Source organism: Pocillopora verrucosa, chromosome 3 (assembly GCF_036669915.1).
Source record: "Pocillopora verrucosa isolate sample1 chromosome 3, ASM3666991v2, whole genome shotgun sequence".
Lineage (NCBI taxonomy): Eukaryota > Metazoa > Cnidaria > Anthozoa > Scleractinia > Pocilloporidae > Pocillopora > Pocillopora verrucosa.
The window spans coordinates 18,958,673-18,979,799 of record NC_089314.1 but is presented as its reverse complement, the minus strand read 5'-3'; the positions used below and the strand labels follow the sequence as shown (position 1 = coordinate 18,979,799).

Here is a 21,127-nt window from a genome sequence, read left to right as displayed (position 1 = left end):
CCGAAACGAAGTCGTGGGAAACATCAGGACTTGAAGGAAAACAAAACTAACTGTTTCCCTCGGGATCATACATTAAGTGTTTTGTTATATATTTAGACTTTCCCTTAAAAAATCATATGGCAAAAACAAATAAACGTACCGTTGTATTCGGCGCGCGGGCAACAACTGCGCAATTTTATCCCGGTCGGGATACATTTGAGTTTGATCAGGGACACGTGACCAAGAATCAACCATTCACAGTGCTTGTTTTGTTGAGTGAAAGTCTGGGTATATAACAAAATCACATAAAAGTTTGTATTTACCAAGAGCAATTGAAATCTGACTTCTGAATGTGAGTCCCTATAAAAGAATATTCAACAATAGCTATTCACGGTGAGCTCAATATATTTGAAAACCAGGCCAGGTGCAATTCTCGGTGAAGATGTAAACGATTCACTGATCGACTCTCAGCTAAAGGCACAAGACACTTGGTCATTAGTCTTCAACACGTACAACTCTAGTTTAAGACTTCAAAAGCGCTTTTTTATGGAAGTAATTCAAGAGAAAACCCGAGTAACATTTATCTCCATTGTTGTGAAGTGCACCCTTAATGCCATCTTCTCTCTAGTTACGTGCATGAGCAACGAAGTTCTTCCACATGTAATACGGAAAACACGAAAATTCCATTTGCCGTCTTTCATCCTTTTATTTTGCCTCAGCCTTTAAGATTTCCTCGTGGGAGTGATTTGCCATTTTTTTACCATTTTTCATAGCAAATCATGCGACAGAGGTGATAACAGTGAGCAGTCAAGTACACTGTAAAAATAATTAATTTACTTCCCCCGTGTTTGGACTACTGCCGTTGCCTGCGTCTTCCCTCACCCTAGGTGTAATTTGCATCGATCGACTCCTGGCTTTGACTCTTCATATGTGATACAACATTATTGCAACAATTCACAGAGTAATACTTACAATTTTCCTTCTTTGGGTTTTAGCCATAATCACTGTCATACCAAGGTTTTGGGTAAGAAGGTGGCATTTCGTGCTATGGGCGATTCTCGAAACAACATCTATTGTAATACTCTCACTGAAGCGCATTAAAGATTGTTGAAATTGTTCGACGACACCAGCATCATATACATGAGCAACAAAGAAGTGTCTAAATCAACACAATAAACTTGCTTAAGCAAAGAAAATCTTGCTCTAACGATACTTTTATCGCAAGGTTTATTTCTGGTTTTTTATATTCCAATGCTTGTGACAATGATAGCGCATCAATTACATGGATACACGATAGATATTACAGTTGCATAAGACTTCGCACACACTGTTTGTTTAGTCAAATCCTTCCTGAATTCATTTGTAAACTGCTGGAGATTTAGAGAGATTCGTCGAGTTGTCATGGATACATTGCGGAAAAACTGAAACTCACAACGAAAGTAAACATCCTGTGAGGGCAAGCAGTTTGTATGTAAACACTTGATTAGAGCGGCTAAATTTACTCACTGAATACGTCGAGTCTAAATAGCCGCTTTTATATTCTGGCAGAATTTAGTTTCTGATAGAGGCGTGACTAAATTCATTTCGTCGACGAAGGTTGAGCAACGCTGATGACAATATAAGCAAGGTGATCCTTCTTAGAGCAGTCTAGGCCGACTAAAAAAATTTTACCTTAGGTTGTCAATAAACATAGGGAAGTTGAATGAGTTAAACGAATTTTTTCAAGTTCACCCAAATATCGTTTAAATTTTTGATCTTAGTTGATAACATGAGCTCGGTTGGGTAAGTGTCAACCTGAAACTTCTAGAATATGAATGTATACAATGGTAATTGTCTCATGCAGGCGGCGAGATAATTGTAGAAGTAATTTCCTGATATTTTGCATTTTGCATCGGATATAAATGTACATTATGCAATAATCAAACTGCCTAAAAAAGTTTTGTAGTAGGCCTCGCCTCTCGCCTCTAAATTCACGCCAACAGTTAGAAAGTGATACGGCGCGGCCTTAGCCGGTTCGATTCCCAGCGTGAGGGCGGCTTTTATTTTCTCTTGAGAAACCAATTCGTTTTATGTTTTATCTCTTACAGACCTAAGAGCACATGACGAGTCAGTATCATATCCTGGCACTGAAACATCAAAGTGCAAAATGCAACTTTTGCGCCTCATCTTGTTTTTTCTTTTTCATGAGAGTCAAATGGGGAATTAATTCTGCCCAATCTCTCCGATGACTTGAAAGTCGCAGCTCTTGAAACTATGGTGTACCCTGTATTTAGACCGTGCTTTACCCACATCGACAACCACATTAAATGTTCAAGACACCAAATTATTGTGTAAATATAAACACAGATTACAGGCTTCGAACACCTTCTGATGGCGAAACATGTCCGTATTGCCACTATAATTATTGTCATCGTGAAGAAAATAGATTTTCGTGGGTTTTATCGCTTTCAACCATTCATACCAAGTTTATTACAAAATGCGTCAGAACAAAGATGTTGGTGGGTCAGAAACCGTACTGTCCACTAAGGTTATTGAACAGATTCTGCAGCTGCTGCTGAATTGTTCCCATGAGTAGTTTTTCTTAAATATTCTATTATTGCTCGACGTACTTGTTTAGTTCTCCAAGAATAAATGACAGGATTCACCGACGAACTTATGAAACCAATCGTTGTAGCGTAATCCCAACCGATCTCTAATGAAGTTGTGTAGCCGTGAAATGCTTCCGCTGCACTAACTGCAATGAATGGGAGATAGAGCACTAACATCAAGCCATACACGTAAAGAACCGTGATAGCTGACTTTTTACATTTGAATGCATCACCTCGTTCGTTTTGTAAGTTAACCATGTATCGATTTTGTTCTCTTATTTGGCGTTGATGTCTATTTGCAATTTGAAATATCCTAATAGTGCAAAGTGCAGTCACTCCAATGGCCAACACAGATGTAGTAACAGGCAAAATGAGCCAGTTTGGAAACCAAAACCTGACGATGGCAACAATGAAGCAAAACAGCCAAACTGTTATCATTGCTATTACAACCCGTCGCATGGTGATCGTGTTTCTGTATTGCAAATGAAGAGTTAAAGCGAGAAGTCGGTCGACACAAACTCCACTAAGAGTCAATAAAGATACTCCCGAAGTTATCCAACCAGTAAAGTACTGAATCATTCGCACATTACAATATTCGTTGAAATTTTCCAAAAGCTCCGCTACCTTGTATGCAACAAACGAGGGCTGGCCAACTAGTCCAACGAGAAAGTCAGAGACTGCCAAACAAAATATCAAAGCGAAAGATGGTGTATGAAGCTCCCGTGTTTTCCAGATTACTAGCATGACGATGAAATTTCCAAGTAATGCAGTCAGAGCAAAGAGAGAGCTAATTGCGCACACACATACAACACTTGCTGTAGCCTCATGACTAGTCAGCGTGTTATGTCCCTCAAAGAAAAAGCATGTTACCGCGTCTGATGAATTCATGATGGATAAATTCGAGCAAACAGAAACGGAATGGTTCTCTATCATGACTCATGAATAAATATGGCCCACAGGGAGAAATTTTACTTTCAGAAGAACATATTATGTTTTGATTTAAACTATATTAAAAGGACAAAAACACCGAAAAAAAATTACCGTTTTGAGCGGGCGATTTATACAGCACAGATGGTGTCTCAAAAATACTTACTCAATTCAATTACTGATTTCCCGAAGTTAAAATTGAAAAAACTAACTCGTTCTCTGAGCTATCAGAATTCATTGTTTTCCTTGATGAGTAAACGCCAATTTTTTTTCGCTTTTTAAAGGAACGATTAAGAACAAGTCTCTGTAAGAATCAAACATCTTGGGAAATGAAAATTTTACAACCCCCCTTCAAATTTTGCATGCAGTTAGGAACTCAGGGGGGATGCACAAAAATGCCCTTTTTGAAGGTGGCAGCACTCTTGTTGCCATGGTAACAACGGCTGCTTGTTCGAGTTCTGGGGCCTCATTTTCATACAAAATCGTCGCAAAAAAAAAAAAGAGTGAAATGTTTATTTCTCTATCTCAAGCTAAATACAACATTACAAATTGGCACTTCTACCATACATTGTAACATCATTCGTCTTCACTTTGACACATTTAATTTTCCCTGGGAGTGAATGTGAACACACCAATAGATTATTCATCTCGGTACAGTTTCGGTCATTTTTGTTGTCGGGTAAAACAGGGAAAACGTTTATCTGAATTTCTCCAAAAGTACACCTATTCTGGAACTGAAACTACCCACCTAGCTGGTTATAATATTCTAGTTTTTAAATATGTAAAAATCACTGCCGGCCTGCCTCTACTTTTTATAGGGGCAATTCGCGAAAAAAGCTCAAAATCAGATATTGCATGATTTGGCGATGTTTACATCTAATGTTCTCAACAACAAACGTTTCAGACAAATGAAACGTGCGAGGCTTTGAAAGAATGTTATCTTATGAGCAATATCCCGAGGAGAAATCTCGCCTCTGGCTGTCATCTTTTAAAAAGATTGGTTAACCTTCATGGAGGACAACTCGACGTAACTACAAACATATACCTCAAATCGTGTGCACATCATCCAGATTCCGAGTGCTGCACCTTCTTTCATAGGAATTTGAGCGATCCGAAATCCTCTGAAGATACCCTGTTATACTTGTATGTCATTGGAAACATGTTGAAGTCGGCTGATCTACACGAAACTATCCTCACACCGGTCATTTGTCATAAACATGTACGTTATCACGATGGCGTGACGCTGTATTTCTCCGTGAAGTTTCCATCGATCGCTCCAAAGAAGACGAGAAATGAATATTTTTCATATATGTCAGCAGGTTTCCGCTTTCTGAAGTAAAAACAACCCAAAAAAAAGAGAAAAACTTCGATTGAACGCTCGTAAACACTGAGAATCTGAGAGCAGAAATCGCAACTTGTCAGCGGCAGTACTACATGTAAAACCCAACAAGAGTGCTGCCACCTTCAAAAAGGGCATTTTTGTGCATCCCCCCTGAGTTCCTAACTGCATGCAAAATTTGAAGGGGGGTTGAAAATTTTCATTTCCCAAGATGTTTGATTCTTATAGAGACATGTTCTTAACGTTCAGAAATATCATTTTGAGTGGGCTATATCAAAGGCACAAACGCTGCTTCAAGGAAACTTACTCCTATCAATTAACACCTGCCGAAAAAGACAAATTTAAGAAAGTTATCAAAGCTATTAAAATTCATTTGCATGCTTTTGATAAGTCAACGTCAATTTTTTAATTTCGAAAGTAAGCGATTGACTATCAGAAATGAAAATATTTGGAGTATCACAACCATTATGACGATTAGTGAGAGACGTTTGGAAATGAATGAAGACGTGGTAACACACAGTCAATAATATCAAAGGCAAACACATCATATAAATTAATTATGACCTAGTTGAAAACGTGTGCACGGTGTAAACTTAAGGCAAACTAGAAAATAAGCAACTTCAGCTACAGCTTTTATGTCAATATAATATCAGGTTAATATACAGCCCAATCTGCATAGAGCTTTAGGGGTAGTCAGAAAGGCAAGTGTTATTCGTTCATGAACAACGTTTGATGGATATATTTTCCGTTCATCGAGGAACGTTGATGAGAATCGAAATACAGCCATGGCTACCCACCAAAAAACACGCTAGTACCTAATCAGCATGCTATATGCAACGACAGGTAATAGGCTATTCCCGAATTACCTTTGGCCTCCTTTTCAAAACGAGGCCCGGTGCTAAGCCACTCGTATGAAAATGAGTTAATGTTAATGAAAACTTATAATCGTATGAAAGGATAACACCAGAATACCGGACTCTGTCTATATTCGATGGCGCTTTAGTCGCGTATTGTATGCGGAAAGTTAGCGCAATGTTTTCATTGAATACATTATTGAGAAATGTCATCGCCATGATTGTTATTTGGAAAAGACAATAGCTGATATAGTCTAGTTCGCCTCGTGAGTTTTCTGGCCAGTTATTTAAAATTTAAAAAGTATGGTAAAGAATAATCTACAAAATCATTCCCACGCCGGGCATCGAACCCGGGCTGCGGCGGTGAGAGCGCCGAATCCTAGCCAATAGACCACGTGGGAACTCATACCATTTCAGGAAATGTTATAAAGGTCTCATTAAAAACTGTGCACCTCGCTATATGATTATGATTTCAAAAAACATACTGTAGTCAAAGGTCTAAAAAGGAAAACAGCTTTTCAAAGTACTGACACATAAAAATCGATTAAATTAATACTACAACTACGGTAATTATATGATGGTTTATACTGCCGCTTGAAGGGCCACGCTCAACCAGGATGCATTACCGGGGGTGGTGGCCATTCTCAGCATTTTCTGTATCACATAAAAGAAAAGCCTACCGTGTGTGTAATATTATTCGACTAACTCTTTTTAATCTTGATCGAGAACCGGCCTTTTTACCTTCATTTAGTTTCCCTTAGTGTCTATCGTTTACTTGCTACGTTTTTCCGTCGTTTCATTCCGCGTTCGCAATAATGAAGCCATCGATAAGAGGTCGTCCTTCAGGGATGGAAAGCCGCCAAATCATATGGCTCACTAGATCAATTTTAAAAGCATGGAATGAGCGAAAGACAGCTTTAGGATTTGGCAAAAACGTCAGCAGCGAGTTCGCAGAGGCCCTGCTATGCAACATTTCGGAGGAAAGTCAAACAGAAACGTTTAAGACGGGGAAACGTTTACAATCGATCAAAATCCTAATTCCGTGTGAGTTTGAGTGATCTTTCTCTCCCGGTGAAATCAACAAGTTCAAAATTTAGAAATACATTTCTCCAAAACTTCCTCTTGATATCCTCCATTCTTTAAGTGTATTTTGAAACTCTGCATGATTTTAGTAAACGTGGAACTTGAAGAATTCATTTAGAAGAGGCGCAACCCTTCTCCTCTTGCGAATCCTTTTTTTGTGTGTCTGGTGAATGACTCGAATAAAAGTTTAAGTATTCGAAGGTCTCCGTCTCTTTGTAATGCGTGTGGACGTCAAGGATCGATTCCCTCTCGATTCTCGCTTTTTTACACTTCCGTGTCCAAGAATATAATTTCTGAGTCTAATATTTCAGCCTTGAAATAGTAGTAATTGTATTGTGGTACAGTGTACAGTTGTTGTTTGAATTCTGGATGATAACGATGACGGCGGACGGCGCGCAAAGTACACTGGTTGACCGTGGCCTTGAGAGTGACAGTGTTGAAAAAATATATATAAATAAAATGCCATTAATAACAAAGGTTAAGAGGAGCGTTCTTAAAATTCTGCAAATTAATCTCATTACCCTAGTTTAAGTAGGGTAGATTCTGTAAACCTTCTACAACGTTTGTTTATGTCAGTAATTCATGGCCATTTAATTTGCAAATGCTAACGCTCCAGTTCATGCATTAGTCGATTTACTGAGACCAATATGGTTATAGAAGTAAGTTTATCAAAAGTCAAAAAGGAACGAGGAGACAAAGTTGCAAAACCATTCCCACGCCGGGAATCGAACCCGGGCCGCGGCGGTGAGAGCGCCGAATCCTAACCACTAGACCACGTGGGAAGAGGCGATGTTAAATCCAAATTTGCACACCGGAAAATATGATCGTGATTTTCAAAAACCGCACTGTAGTTAAAGGCCTGAAAAGGAAGCCTCTTTTTAAAGTATTGTTAAATAAAAAAATAAACCATAGGGATGTTAAAAGTACGGTGGTGGTTATATCAAAGTTAAAAAAAAAAACAAATACCGGCGATCGATCGTGATGTCTTCCGAAGTGAACTTTTCATCTTAAACATCTCCATATCTTAAAACACTTGAAATTTATCTGGAGAGACTCGAGACTTTCGGTTCAAATCCCCACCAAAGTCAGGTTAGGTTAAAATTTCCCACCCCCACCCAAGGACGACAGTAAAATGCCCGAGGATTGCCCGAGAAGGGATGTTGACCCATCGTCCAGCGGTTATCACCAACAATACAACCACATGTTGCATGGTAGACAAAACTTTTCTCCTTGTCTTAAATCGACAAAATTAATAATTTAACTCTTTATCCTAAGCCATGTAGGTAAATTGAAGAAAAAACATAACTTTGAATCCTTTGGACGGTAGTTATGAAGGTTCAAGGTCTCCTTTTCGTTCTATACTGGTTCTTCTTCTGTGGGAGTGGGTCAAAAGATTCAAAACGTAGAAAGATCAAGTTCACAGAACCGTGCTTCGCTGAAGAACAATTTCTTCACTTGTGTACGGATCCCACAGAATCTTGTCACGAGGAACGTGCAGACGAAATCGAATTGCTGCGTTTGGACGGAGTGAAGGTACTGACTCTTATTAAATGTTGTCTTGAAGTTTTTAATATTTACGTTATAAAGTTTCCATAGCGCATTCAAAGGATGAACAGCATAGCTGAATTCAACTGACAATCGCCAACGCAGCAAATTCCCGCAGTGGGACTTATGTTTATAACTAGATTCGTAAACAATTGATAAAAGTATGTGAAATATAATATTGCATGTCTCAGTGTTTAAACATTGACACACCTTGCAACAGATAAGTAGTCTTGCTCTTTGATAGGTCGTCAAAATCCGTTCATTTCAGCTAGTGACCAAAATAAAGCTGAGCTATAATTGAAGGCTGTGTCAAATAAAGTAAAAAAAAAACTTAAATTTCTAAAGGAATAAAAAAATTGTTTCTTTATGAGGAGGTTGTTTTCCAAGAGTCTGAATCCATATATTTCAAAGTACAATCACTGATGAGATACAAACCGTCTGTCGAGCCTTCGTCTTCAAGGTGTCGTTTTCATCGGGTTTATATCGGACTAGAGATTCAACTCTACTCATCATACTTGAAGATTATTAAGTTAGTGCGTTTTGATAATTAAAGATATTCCACAAATGGCCGCTATATTTAGAAGCGATGAATATTTTCAATTTATTTATTTTATCCAAGCCATATGTAAAGGATGTGCGGATCATTTCTTCAAGAGACAATTTCATATAGAAAATTGGAGCACAAATTTGACTTTATCTGAATTTTTAGCGCACAAACACAGAAGACAACAGCTATACATGACTTTTGGGTCGCGCTGTTGTGCAATTTGTATTTTTTATGCTAATTCATTACACCAGACTTCTCGTTGTGATACTCAGGTACCAGTCCTGGTCGTTTCAGCTTTTCATTATTTCAATGTCAAACTGACACTTTTCACTCTTCCTTCCATCTCCTACGCTCGTCACATTTAGCAGCCAAATTTTATAATCCTATTGTAAGGGTTTTCAATAAAAGTTAGATACCGACCATCTAACACCGCGTTTAAGACCTCACCGACACCACTTATGAACAGACTCTCGTGTATGATTTCGCCTCAGGGCAAAGCCGCTTATTTAACAAATTGATAGTAGTTAAGCGTGGTCTATACTCTTACCAACAACGATACTCGCATCACAGTGGTCAAAATGTTGTCGACCCACTCGCCTGCACCTCATGAGTCCACAATATATTTTGAACATTGTGGCGACGAATATCGTGGTCGATAAGATCACAGACCAAGCTAAAACACTGTCAGTTTGCCTTCTACCAAATTATGGACGTAACATAAAGCAATTCTTTCAGTGCGTGACCACTGCATGAAACGTTGACGCGAGCAGTATTGTCTGTATTCTTATCGACAAAGGCAAATTGGCCAAGCAGATTGCGACATTACTGCCAAAAACACAATCGGTAGCCCCTTGATGAAAAAGTTATCGAAATCCTGCTCATTGCACCTGGCAACTTACAGGTCAGTTCGTATTTCTTTTTTTTAGACAGGTCATGAGAGATGGGTGGAATTAACGGAAGGGATCAAATACAAAATGATCACAAGAGCCATGAAGCCCTTGCTTTTTGGTGAGTTCTGCCTCAAGTTGTTCCTATCAAAAGTTCATTCCCAGGATCATTTTTCACCCTTACAAAAAAAAAAAGAGAAAAAGGATTATGTTATGATTTTAATTCTTTAACAGAGATTCCCCGTTTCTTGTCGGATGAAGAATGTGAGCATATCATTTCACTGGCAAAGGAAAGCGGTCTTGTCATGAGTATAGCTGGCTTTGATGTTGCTGCTTACGAGGGAGACTTAGATGAAGATATGAGAGAAGCCGGTAAAACTGCCTTTTTTTTCTATTGATAACCAAGTTTTCCATGAGCGGATTAAAGAAGTAAATAGTTGAGAAGGCAAAAACAAATAAACTGGTGATAAAGTCTCGTAACTCGTAAACAACTTAGTAGCTTGACTCGTGAACGACCAAGAAGCTTGACTCGTGAACAACTTAGAAGCTTGACTCGTGAACGCCTTTGAGGATTGACTCGTGAACGACTTAGATGCTTGACTCGTGAAAAACTTAGAATTTTGACTTGTGAAGGACTTTGAGGATTGACTCGTGAATGACTTAGAAGCTTGACTTTTGAATGACTAAGAAGTTTGACTTTTGAACGACTTAGAAGTTTGACTCGTGATCGACTTAGAGGTTTGACTTGTGAGTGACTTAGAAGTTTGACTCGTGAAGGACATTGAGGATTGACTCGTGAACGACGTAGAAGCTTGACTCGTGGACGCCTAAGAAGTTTGACTTGTGAAAGACTTAGGAGTTTGACTCATGAACGACTTAGAGGATTGACGCATGAATGATTTAAAAGTTTGACCGATGAACGACTTAGAGGACTGACTCACGAGTGATTTAAAAGTTTGAGTCGTGAACGACTTAGAAGTTTGACTCGTGGGTGTCTTGGCTAGACTTGGAAACTTGCTAAATGTCCCAAATAGTATGATTTGTATTGTTGTGGTTTTAGAACAGGCCAAGACAAAAATTTAATCAAACAACATTTTAATGAAGTTTAAGGAAATTAATTGTACACTGTATTTAGAAGCTACACGCGAACTTTTCAACAGATGCAAACTGGACACTTGATCATGATGAACGATTTGCCAAAGCATTCAATTTATGGGATGTCAATAATGATGGATTCATCGACGCAAATGAGGTATGTGCGAAGTAAAAAGTGAAACACACAGTGCAGAATGAAAAACCTAGACGTATTACGACAACACATCAACAAGATTTAGTATAACATAACACAATATTGGACAATAACAAGATGAAATAACGGAAAGTAATACATTATCCATTGACACGTATTGATGTTAATCTCTTAAAGGCTTTTCCTTGAAGTCCATCTTTCTTTTTGTTGTTGTTATTTATTTTTGATGCTTGGTTGTCCTTTCATGCCACAGGTGAGGCATTTCGCCCAAAAACGAAAACTTCTGTTCATGAGAGAGGATGAAGTTCCAACAATGTAAGTACCTTGCCGACGACCGAGTTGAATTTTCCTCAGAATATTTACTTTGTGATATATCCTTTTGTTTGTTTGTTGAAATTTACTCTTCTATGCTATATTTGCTTTAAGGCGTGTTGACTGATAGGTACCTTGCTGAATCCCAAAAGAAGAAAAGTAATAATTTATTATAGTTAAAATCTAAAATTTTGCCGTAAAAACCGCCATAACTCACTCCATTATCCTCACCTGTACTATAAATCGGAAGAACTACCTTATCTCCTCAGGTTCTATAGATGAAAGAAAGACTTACCTCATTTTCTTTGGTTGTAGGTTTAAACGCATAGGATTGTCACAGAGTCTAAAAGATGGTAAGAAATATCCTTTAACCAGGCTGCTAATGTAATATCGAATGCGTGCGAAAAGCTTTTGATAAGCTTGAAAATATGAACATGATGACCTTACAGACGGAATATGAACATCAATCACTGGTCAAATCTAACAATGACTCATCATCTACCTTCCCTCAAAACGTTAATGGAGGTCTGGGGATGACCCTTGCACTTATTTTATCCAGTGCAAGTTAACAATTACTGTTGCGCAATTATTTTCTGGGCCTGGCGACTGAGACAGGAAGCAACTAGGGTGGGAAGTGAATGTGCCGAGTGTTGTATATCATAACTGCACCACACCTGTTGTATTTACCTTAAAAAATCGACTCTTAAAGTTCGTTGTTTTCTTTTCACAATCAATCAAGGTAAAATGAGTCGTGCAGCGTTTGCAAAAACGAACATAAAGAAACTCTTATGGTACATGGATTTCTTGAAAGAAAAAAGTCCTCGCCATAGACCTCGATACAGCCAGCAGGCCTGGCTACGACAAGACAGGAACGCCGATCCAATCCTCAGGCGCCTGCTCGCAAGGTGAGATTAGTAGACAGGAAGCGATCACGATCACAGAAGAATATTTCTCGATCAAGTATCAAAATTACCAAGGAATTGGTTTGATTTGTTTTAATTGGCTTTTTAATCCTGATAAAAGGCCCATTCGCATCAAGATTACTCAGCTGAGCACATTTAATTTGAGAGTTATGCTCCTATTTCCCCGCGCATGCGACGTAAAACATGGTTTTCCCATTTTGCTTTTTTTTTATACATATCATTGTTTTTACAATTGTACTGATATACATTTTATTAGCGCTAAAGTCTTTAAGTATACAAATGCATAGGAGCTCGTGTATGGAGTTAAGGAGATACCCTAAAGCCCGTTATTGAGCTTAAAGACGTTTATATTAAGAATATCAAAAATGATAGCGTTTGCCTTTCATTGCGAGTGTTCCCATATGGACCAGATAGTCACTCTTAACTACCATCTGTTATCAATCTGCTCTACAGAGGCTGACCGAGACTCTTGTTATTTGGGTATAAACTGATTCTTATTAAAATGAATTTAAACTATCGTCTGATGATAAATAAAAATGTTATTGGAATATTATCTATTCATGATCATCGCTTTTTCTACAGAATTCAGAAGTTAACTCAGTTGCCTCGAAAAGTGATTCAAGCAGGCGAGTGGATGCAGGTATCAAAACATTTACTTGAGAGTTATTCAGATGACGTAGCAGATATTTGCACTTCATCATACGAAGCTGAGTCAAAAGTCAACCTGTTCTTCAATACAATCACAATACAATACAATCCTTTCATTTACTTATGAGTTTTCATTCACATGCAAATTAATCTCATTTTCATACGAATGATTGAGCACCAAGCCTCGTTTTGAAAAAGAGGCCAAAGGTAATTCGGAAATGGCCTATTGTCACCATAGTTTATTTAGAAACTTACCCCCTTTATTCACTAAACCTCTTACTGAGCACGGTTTAATTTTTGAGATACTTCCCAATAACTGACGATTCAAAGAAAAAGGAAACGAAAAGGAAAAGGAATGCATTGTTTTGCTTCACTGTCCTGTTCTAGAAAACTTGCGTGCCATTCTCTCTCAATCAATCAAGTTTTTAATCGTAACTCGGTCAAGGTTACTAATATCTTGTAATATTGTACTGATTGCTTTGGTTGATTATTTTGCATGATTATCTTAACGACAGAGCATAGTAGAAATACGTCTCTTCACGTGTCCTGCAGGTTGTTCAGTATGATCCGTTTGGTCATTATCATGGTCACCTGGATTCCAACCCTTCTCAAGACTTTTCAATTCCTTGCTGTCATCAGAATCACTTTGGATATCACGATTGCCGAATATGCAGGTATTGCTAAATGTCGATCAGCAAGCAATGCATGCGCGGCTGAGGTGGGCTAACCAACTCATACCCAGACTAAAAACGAAACCTAAACTATAACAACCACAACAATAATAACACCTAAAAAACAAACAACAAAATTGCCAACAAGCAATGATAATTTAATCGAGTTTTGATACTATTTCATCCAATACTCGGGGAAAACCGTAAAAATTATTCCTGACAAAAGGACAGTAAATGCTATACAGATCATCTCAAACGCCTGAAATGCAAATGCTTAAGCAAATCTGAGTTAAACCGACTTATACACCGAGAGGATCATCAATCTAACCAGAGCTTATACCAGTTTCAGTATAGCATGAAGCGACTATGAGTACTGCTATTGCCCCTGAAGCGGACGATAGTTCATCGTAGGGTTGTCGCCAATTGTAACATGTGCTTGGGTTTCCTGACAGTTTTCGATGCCTAGTTATAGTGTAGGGTGGAAACAGGTACTTTGCAATTATCTTATCTTACCTGAAAGCATAACAAACCGCCTGACCAAGTCAGGGCTCGAACACGGACCCCACTAACCGGAGTCCTACCCCCCAGTAACTAATAAGAGACCTTGCAACCATGGCCCTCGTCTTCAGTATTTCTTATATTTTGTCACACAGATTCATCACCATTCTCTATTACCTTAATGATGTGGAAGAAGGAGGGGAAACAGCTTTCCTGCTAGCAGACAATTCCACAGTAACACCACAGGTGGGTGTCTTTAATTTTTGATCACCTCTATAGAAAGGTATGACATTTTAACTTGTGGATGATGGCAAATAATGAAAAATAATACTCATAGGTGAACTTCAATTGAGAAAATTGCAAAATATAGGCTTGAAAAAATTCAGGATTCGGCGAAGGTCCGCGCCTGCGCCTTCCAGTTTTCTAGTTGAGCGCTACTACCAACCGAGGAACGAAGCCACATGTCGAGGGCGTGGCGAAATATTTCATGCTCGTTCTTGTTTGCAACTTATTACGTTCCAGTTTACCTGCGAGAATTATTTCATTATTTTTCCCTAAGTTCTGTTCTATTCGTATCTCTCTAATCCGTTAGTGGCAGGACCCTTGGGGGTGAAATTAACTGGATAAGAGTTTATCTTGGTTACTTAATTGAAATGTATTGATCCATCATTGCACATTCAAGTGCATATAGTTTCATGTGCCCATGTGTGATTATCACAGCTACATTGCCCCATACATCTTTCACTCTCAAGATGCCATCCAAATTGTCTTTTCAGTCGGTGATTCACTTCTCATAACATTAATTCTGAAACTTAATCGCTAAATCAGACATTTTTTCCTAGTTGTACCTATATATATGTATAGCAATTTTTATACAAATAAAGGAAAATTATTTATTGGACACTCCTTAATATAACACGCAGGACCTGGAGAGTGACAACGCTACCACGGACGAATTCAACTTAAGTGTCAACTGTCACATGGCCAATCTTGTTATCCCTCCCAAGAAAGGTACCGCCATCATGTGGTACAACAATTTTATTGACCCGGAGAGCGGTATGTTAGGACCTGTGGATCGTTATTCACTGCATGGCGGGTGTGACGTCATCAAAGGAGAGAAATGGATCGCTAACAACTGGCTAACAGCGCCGAACAAGAACTCAAAACACATAAGGAGTATTTACGATGCAGAATTTTAGGATTAAACTGACCTGGGCATGTAATAGTCTAGCTGTCTGTCACTAAGGGTCTGAAATAGCTTAATAGGATATCTCCTTTGAAATCTCGCATGACCAGCAAAACTGACCAATTCTAAGCGGTTCTTAAACAAGAAACTTTTCCTTCAATTGACAAATGCATATTTGGATGAAAAAGTGAAGAATAGAAGCTTGTGAAAGACATGTCAAGCAGAATGTCTTTTGAAATCTTTACAACTATTTATGAAAGGTCTTCTTTTCATTTTTATCAGAAAGTTTCCTTTTATTCGAAAACGGTTTTTCTGCGACAGGTCTCACTCCCTGTTTAATAACCGGTATTTCCTTTTTCTCAATTATTTTTGCGATCATCGGGAGTCAGGGAAGGGGATAAATTTGTCAGGGAAAACTGTATGAAATAAATTCGGTGTCTGTGTCGCGACGTGGAAAGAAATGACAAGGACGCATCCAAACCAGTCGCTAGACACTTTAATCTCTCTTATCATTCAAAACAGCATATGGCAGTTTGCGGCCTTTCCCTACATCTAGGCAGCTCGGAAAGCCGCAAAACACTAGAACAAAAATCTTCCAAATAGGCACCCTTAATCCCCACGGAATCAACGAGTGTTTTTCATTCAACTAATTTATTCCTGTTTTCTCGTCACCATATTTCCACCAATAGTGTAGCTCCACTTTCTGCACATAAACCCACACACAACACACAATTCCTCCAATCGCTCTGACCAAGGGTTAACGCTCGAAACGTACGGTGGCCAATTTACGTTTTCAACTCAGTTGTTTACACTGAATTACCTGCTATACTCTCCCACCGACGCAGTACCACAGTTTCTTTAGAAACTTACCCCCTTTATTCATTTATCCTCTGTCTGCCTTATTCTAAAACACGTTGATGAGTCGTTGATACGTGCATTCAATTAATACATCAAGTAGTATTCAAAAATTTAAATGTTACTTCTAAACTTGCATCAGTCGGCAGTGATCTTAATGAAAAGTCAAGGAAGGAAAGCCTTAAGTTTAACAAACTATTTCCCAAGGCCTCTCTTCTTCAAGTCCTCTAGAGTGTTGTCGAAAAATCAATAGATTTTTGGCAGTGTTATTCATACTGATTGTTTTGTTTTTACATTCGAATTTTTTTCCAAAGGGCGAGAAAAAAATGGGAGCAGTATTTTGAAGAGAATTTTTAAAATATTATTCGAAAGACTATTAGTTTTGTTAAAGATTCTCAATACTTTTCTTCGTTATTAAAGATGCCTTCTGTCTATGTCTTAGTATAAATGTAATAACGTTCTTTTTTCTGCAGATTTCCCTCTATTTTCTTATCGACCTCGGATTGCACCTATTTCATGGTAATCTCAGAGCGAATATTTAGTACTTGGAGCAGCGTCAAAAGGACTACTACAGCACTTTCTTCTAAATAAACAAACTGCTTACATGACTTATATGTAAGGAAGACACTAATGCGCCTTTTGGTCTGTGTTCTGTTTAGATTCAAAGCTCTCTTCTTCCAACTAATTTTCCGAAAGCAGCTTGCTTATGAAAATCTAGGTCCTTTGAAACTAAATATATAATAACATTAAACATCAATGTTTCATCCATGCCCTTGTACTTTTGGGACCGGCCCAGTACGCTGTGATAAATGGTTTATGATACATCGAGGTTCCTAATCTGACGAGAGGACACAATGAATCTACTCTCTACAGCGATTACGAAGAAATATCCCGTTTCCTTTTCGGGTTGTCCACTCAGTATTCAGAGTGACTGATAAGTCTGAACACGTTAGCTGATGAGGTGAAGAGGTCTAATGCTTAGCCGATATATTTCCATCTCTCAGGCCGGAATTCAAACACGTGTGGTCCTGTTCCACTGCGATTTGTCAAATGGCGACTGATTATGACAGTTTACATAGAAAATTCCTAGATTCCAGAAGCACTTAAAACCGCGGAGAGCGTTCATCCATTCGAAGGTCTCTGTGGTGTTAACGGTTGGTCTTAAACGGCAGAAAAATTGACGAATATTAACCGTTGGTCGTTAAAAAATTTTCTTTTAATAGCAACAGAAAGAAATCAACCATCCAAAATGTCCAAAATCTTAACCGTTAGCCGTAAAAGCCATCACAGCCATTGAGACCCTCGTTAAAGGACGACTACTTCGTAATATTCTAAGTCGCGTTTTTGTGAAGTCCTGCGCAAAATTACATCGTGAAGGAAATGAAAAAAATAGGCATCAGTTCGGTTAAACAGAACCAAGAGTAATAAAAAAGGAGGACAAAAAGATTTACCAAACAGAGGAGGTTAGAGGGGTTGATAAAATTCAGAATAATCGAGCATTCGGCGCATATTATGTTCACAAAAGATTAACTTAAAATGGCATTTTGATTTATTGCAGATGTGTCCAAATAGGGGCAAAAGAAGGTTCTACTGAAGAGATAACTCCCACCAGCAAAATTACTCAGTTGTGGATTGGTCAAGTCCGATTACCGCCGTTTAATCGGATCCAGTGTTTACACTTCCTGAGAAGTCACTTCAGTGGGAGAGGAACGAGAAATCATTTCCCGAACAGCGACAGGAAATCTAGCCTAAACGCTACGTGCATGAGAACCGGAATGTGAAACACAGCTTCTTTATCGCTTTCATACTAGTTTTGCGCCATGGTACACCTTCATAGCTCCTAGTGGCCTTACTAAAAAACAAGTAGAGGTCATTGCTTGATTTAATTATTGAAGTGAATTAAGTTACTAAAGTAGTCTGGGCCGAAACACTTCATTCGTAGCTAGTCTTCAGTTCTCTGGTTTTCGCGTGACACTGACCCGACGAATGGTCAGTAGACACTGCCAAAATTTCGACATGACAAGGGTTAATAACTTGTAAGTCTTTCTAAGACGCCTTAAATAACTCAGCTAAGATGATCACTAAACCGAGTATTTAGCACCAGGATTCTGTCTCCGGCCACCTTCATGAGATTAACACTGCTAGTAGACTGTCAAAGTACCATTGCGGCATAATATTGATGGCTGTTTCAAGTCCTCTAATTAACTTAGCTAAATTCAAAAGGAGTGTTTTTTTTTTTTTTTTTTTTTTAAAGATAAAAGGTCTCGAATTCCTACAAAATGCGTTATCTCAATTTTCATCTTTACGCCCGACTACTCCTGAAGAAAAGAGAACAAACTAGAAAGCAACCCTTCTCTCGAATGAATAACCCTTACACACTAAAAGTTATCAGCCTAGAAAATTCAGACAGCTTTAGGCAATTTATCTTAATCCAAGACGACAGTTAACATTATTTCTTCCAGAAGAATGCTCCGCTCTCACGCTTCTGTCTCAAAGTTCATGCATGTTGTCTTACGCAACAGTCTGGCCATAAAAGTTTATATGATGAGTCTGAATGTTTCTCTTGATTACATCTTCCTGATTTCCAGTAACTTTCTCTGCCAATTTGTGGTTATTAAAGCTTAAGGGATTTTCAATTCCACAGCTTTCTCCCCTTTGCTTTACAAACACGGCTTCCTTCCCGTAAAGATATATTAAACAAAACAAAAAAAAAAAAAGAATACCGCACGTGAGTTATTCGCAAATGCAAGCCTGACAGTTCAAAGATAATAATTTACATACAAAAGTAAGGCTAACAACGCACGTTCTTGTCTTACATAACACTCTTAATACAAGGACTCATGTGCGAGGAGACAAAACTTTGTCCTTCGTGTTAATCCCTCAGTGTTCTCTAATACTTTAGGAATGTGATTTGGTTCCCCAGTTGTATCCCTTTGGAAAGCATGATTGACTCCTCGCAAACATGAGGAGATCATTATTACAAAATAAGACTGGCAACAGAACTTTCATGAGAGATTTTAAAGAGAAACTACAACTTTAAGTAGTATATTCATAGTATTGCGGATGGTCAAATTGAGCGCTATTTTTAGTGGCTTGCGAACTGCTGTCACAGGAACCAAACCGCAAAATATTGGATCATGAAACAAAAAGGTCTCAACTTAAAAGTTTAACTCTTGAACTCGTTAAATCTTGAAGTGTTATTCTCTATTCTAGCTACAATACTTTTATCTTTTAAATTAGAGATTGTCTAATTCTTATAAGGTAGTTCATGGATGTGTTAAACTTGTGGAGAGAAGTCACATGTTGATAACTTCAGATTGTTAAAGGGAATGTCTTTGTCTTATAGATTTACTTCTTCAAGTTACTACGAAAATGATATCCTTCTCGTTAAGGCAAGGTAAATAAACAACTCCATATCGAGCTGAAAATCTTCACAGGAGATGTTTAAGAGGAAACCTCGATATTTCGACTTAATTTTAATTTCTAGGCAAAATACCCCATAGTCTTCAAAGGGAAGGAACAGGCCAAAACGTAACGAGAAATTGCAAAGATAACATCCGATTTGAATGGATTTTCCGCGACATACAAATAACGACCAAGCGATTATTCAAATTCTTGCATCATGACGGTTACATAACACAATCTTCGCACGTGCACGATCGTGCTTCAAGTTCAAGTTAAACAAGAAAGGCTTTCATTCCAAAAGTCAGAGAGTTCAAAGTTATCATCTTTGTCTTCGGGCGTAATTTTCTCCAATGGAATGTGTCTCGTGACATTTGCACAATGGGCTCTCTGACACAATCAAGATGGCTCTCAGGATCATTTCCTGGGGTGTTTTGAACTCATATCCGGAGCGAACAGAGGGTTTTTGTTCGCTACTGTTTTCCAATATTTAAGAATGAATACAGCATTTACAACATACGAAGTGGATTTACTCGAATTCACTGACCCGTGAAGCAGGCACATCATGTTCTTTTGTTATTGTAAACAGATAAACAGATGTCCCTTCCAGAAAATTTTTATATGAAGCCGGTCTATGGAGCGGTATGCGATTTTTTCAACTCCTACTAGAGCATACTCGATGCGCCTCTGGACTTGACATTATTGCAAAGGAATGATCCTTCCCCATTCCTTTCAATCCTTGGCAAACCGGTGGGTTCCAACTACTTCCACTACCAAACCGCTAGCGGGAAAGGGTTTACTGGGATCTCTTGCAGACGTGTGCAAGGAAGTCGGGCGAACTAATCATCAGAACTAAAAATAGGTTGAATGATCATTTCTGTTTTCGTCATTTCTGATTTTATTATATCACGCCCGACACATCTGATAGCTAAGTTGTCGTGGTTATAACCACAAAACTCAAACCACGATATTGCGCGCGCTACTTCACTGTAATATTAAGTGACGAGTGATCCATCAAAACATAAATGTCGATGACTTGACATATAATTTTTTCACCGGAGAATAACAACTGGTAAAACTGAAACGGAAAGCTGTTTTAATGTCGTTATTTAATTGTTTATCTATGTCTGGTCCTGAACATAATCCTACATAAGTCCTATATCAATTTTCGAGGCAACCACGCGTCAAATCAGTGTTGAAATTGCTATCAACAGTTCGGACAATAACTCCTACGCCATCTGCCAAACTGGAATTGTATTATTCTTCTTCTTTTATAGAGAAAATGCCACGAAGACTTAGAAGCTTTTTATTTACCGTTTACTCAGGCGCGATGGTTGTCATAATCGATTTTCAAAGATTAGAAGCATTAATTAAAAACCTTGATGAGTGTCTAAAAGAGAACAAAGAAGAAGTGTGATAGCTTGGCAAACAATGTGAAACAAATGAAATCGCGTCAAGTATTTTTAGGGATGAGGGAAGAGCAGGGAGGCAGGAAAAATACATGTTTACCTCGCTGCGAACCGCAAACGAACCGCACTTCACTCGCACTTCACTCGCACAGAAAGTCAACAAGGATGACCTCCCAAGAAACCATGAGAACCACAAAATAAGATTTAATTATCTCAACAGGAGAC

The 21,127-nt window shown here is 38.4% G+C and overlaps 2 protein-coding genes and 1 non-coding gene across 3 annotated transcripts; 1 reads left to right on the top strand and 2 right to left on the bottom strand.

Annotated features, from left to right (window-relative positions):
• Positions 1-1,285: 1,285 nt before the first annotated feature.
• Positions 1,286-3,455, bottom strand: LOC131794202 (trace amine-associated receptor 1-like). The gene has a single exon (XM_066164235.1). The coding sequence runs from the start codon at positions 3,453-3,455 to the stop codon at positions 2,508-2,510; it is 948 nt and encodes a 315-aa protein (XP_066020332.1). The 3' UTR covers positions 1,286-2,507.
• A 4,025-nt stretch (positions 3,456-7,480) lies between these two features.
• On the bottom strand, positions 7,481-7,552 carry Trnae-cuc (transfer RNA glutamic acid (anticodon CUC)). Its single transcript has one exon. It is a non-coding gene; the product is annotated as a tRNA-Glu (tRNA).
• A 506-nt stretch (positions 7,553-8,058) lies between these two features.
• Positions 8,059-15,949, top strand: LOC131794325 (transmembrane prolyl 4-hydroxylase). The gene is made up of 11 exons (XM_059111843.2): positions 8,059-8,303; positions 9,789-9,870; positions 9,984-10,121; positions 10,910-11,001; positions 11,252-11,313; positions 11,626-11,663; positions 12,050-12,215; positions 12,816-12,873; positions 13,434-13,555; positions 14,206-14,296; positions 14,974-15,949. The coding sequence occupies exons 1-11, from the start codon at positions 8,100-8,102 to the stop codon at positions 15,247-15,249; spliced, it is 1,329 nt and encodes a 442-aa protein (XP_058967826.2). The 5' UTR covers positions 8,059-8,099; the 3' UTR covers positions 15,250-15,949.
• Positions 15,950-21,127: the final 5,178 nt, after the last annotated feature.

Coding starts and splice junctions, on each gene's coding strand:
- LOC131794325 (XM_059111843.2), top strand. CDS start 8,100: ATGAAGGTTCAAGGTCTCCTTTTCGTTCTATACTGGTTCTTCTTCTGT. Junction 11,664..12,049: donor GTCACAGAGTCTAAAAGATG/GTAAGAAATATC, acceptor CAATCAATCAAG/GTAAAATGAGTCGTGCAGCG. Junction 14,297..14,973: donor ATTCCACAGTAACACCACAG/GTGGGTGTCTTT, acceptor TATAACACGCAG/GACCTGGAGAGTGACAACGC.
- LOC131794202 (XM_066164235.1), bottom strand. CDS start 3,455: ATGAATTCATCAGACGCGGTAACATGCTTTTTCTTTGAGGGACATAAC.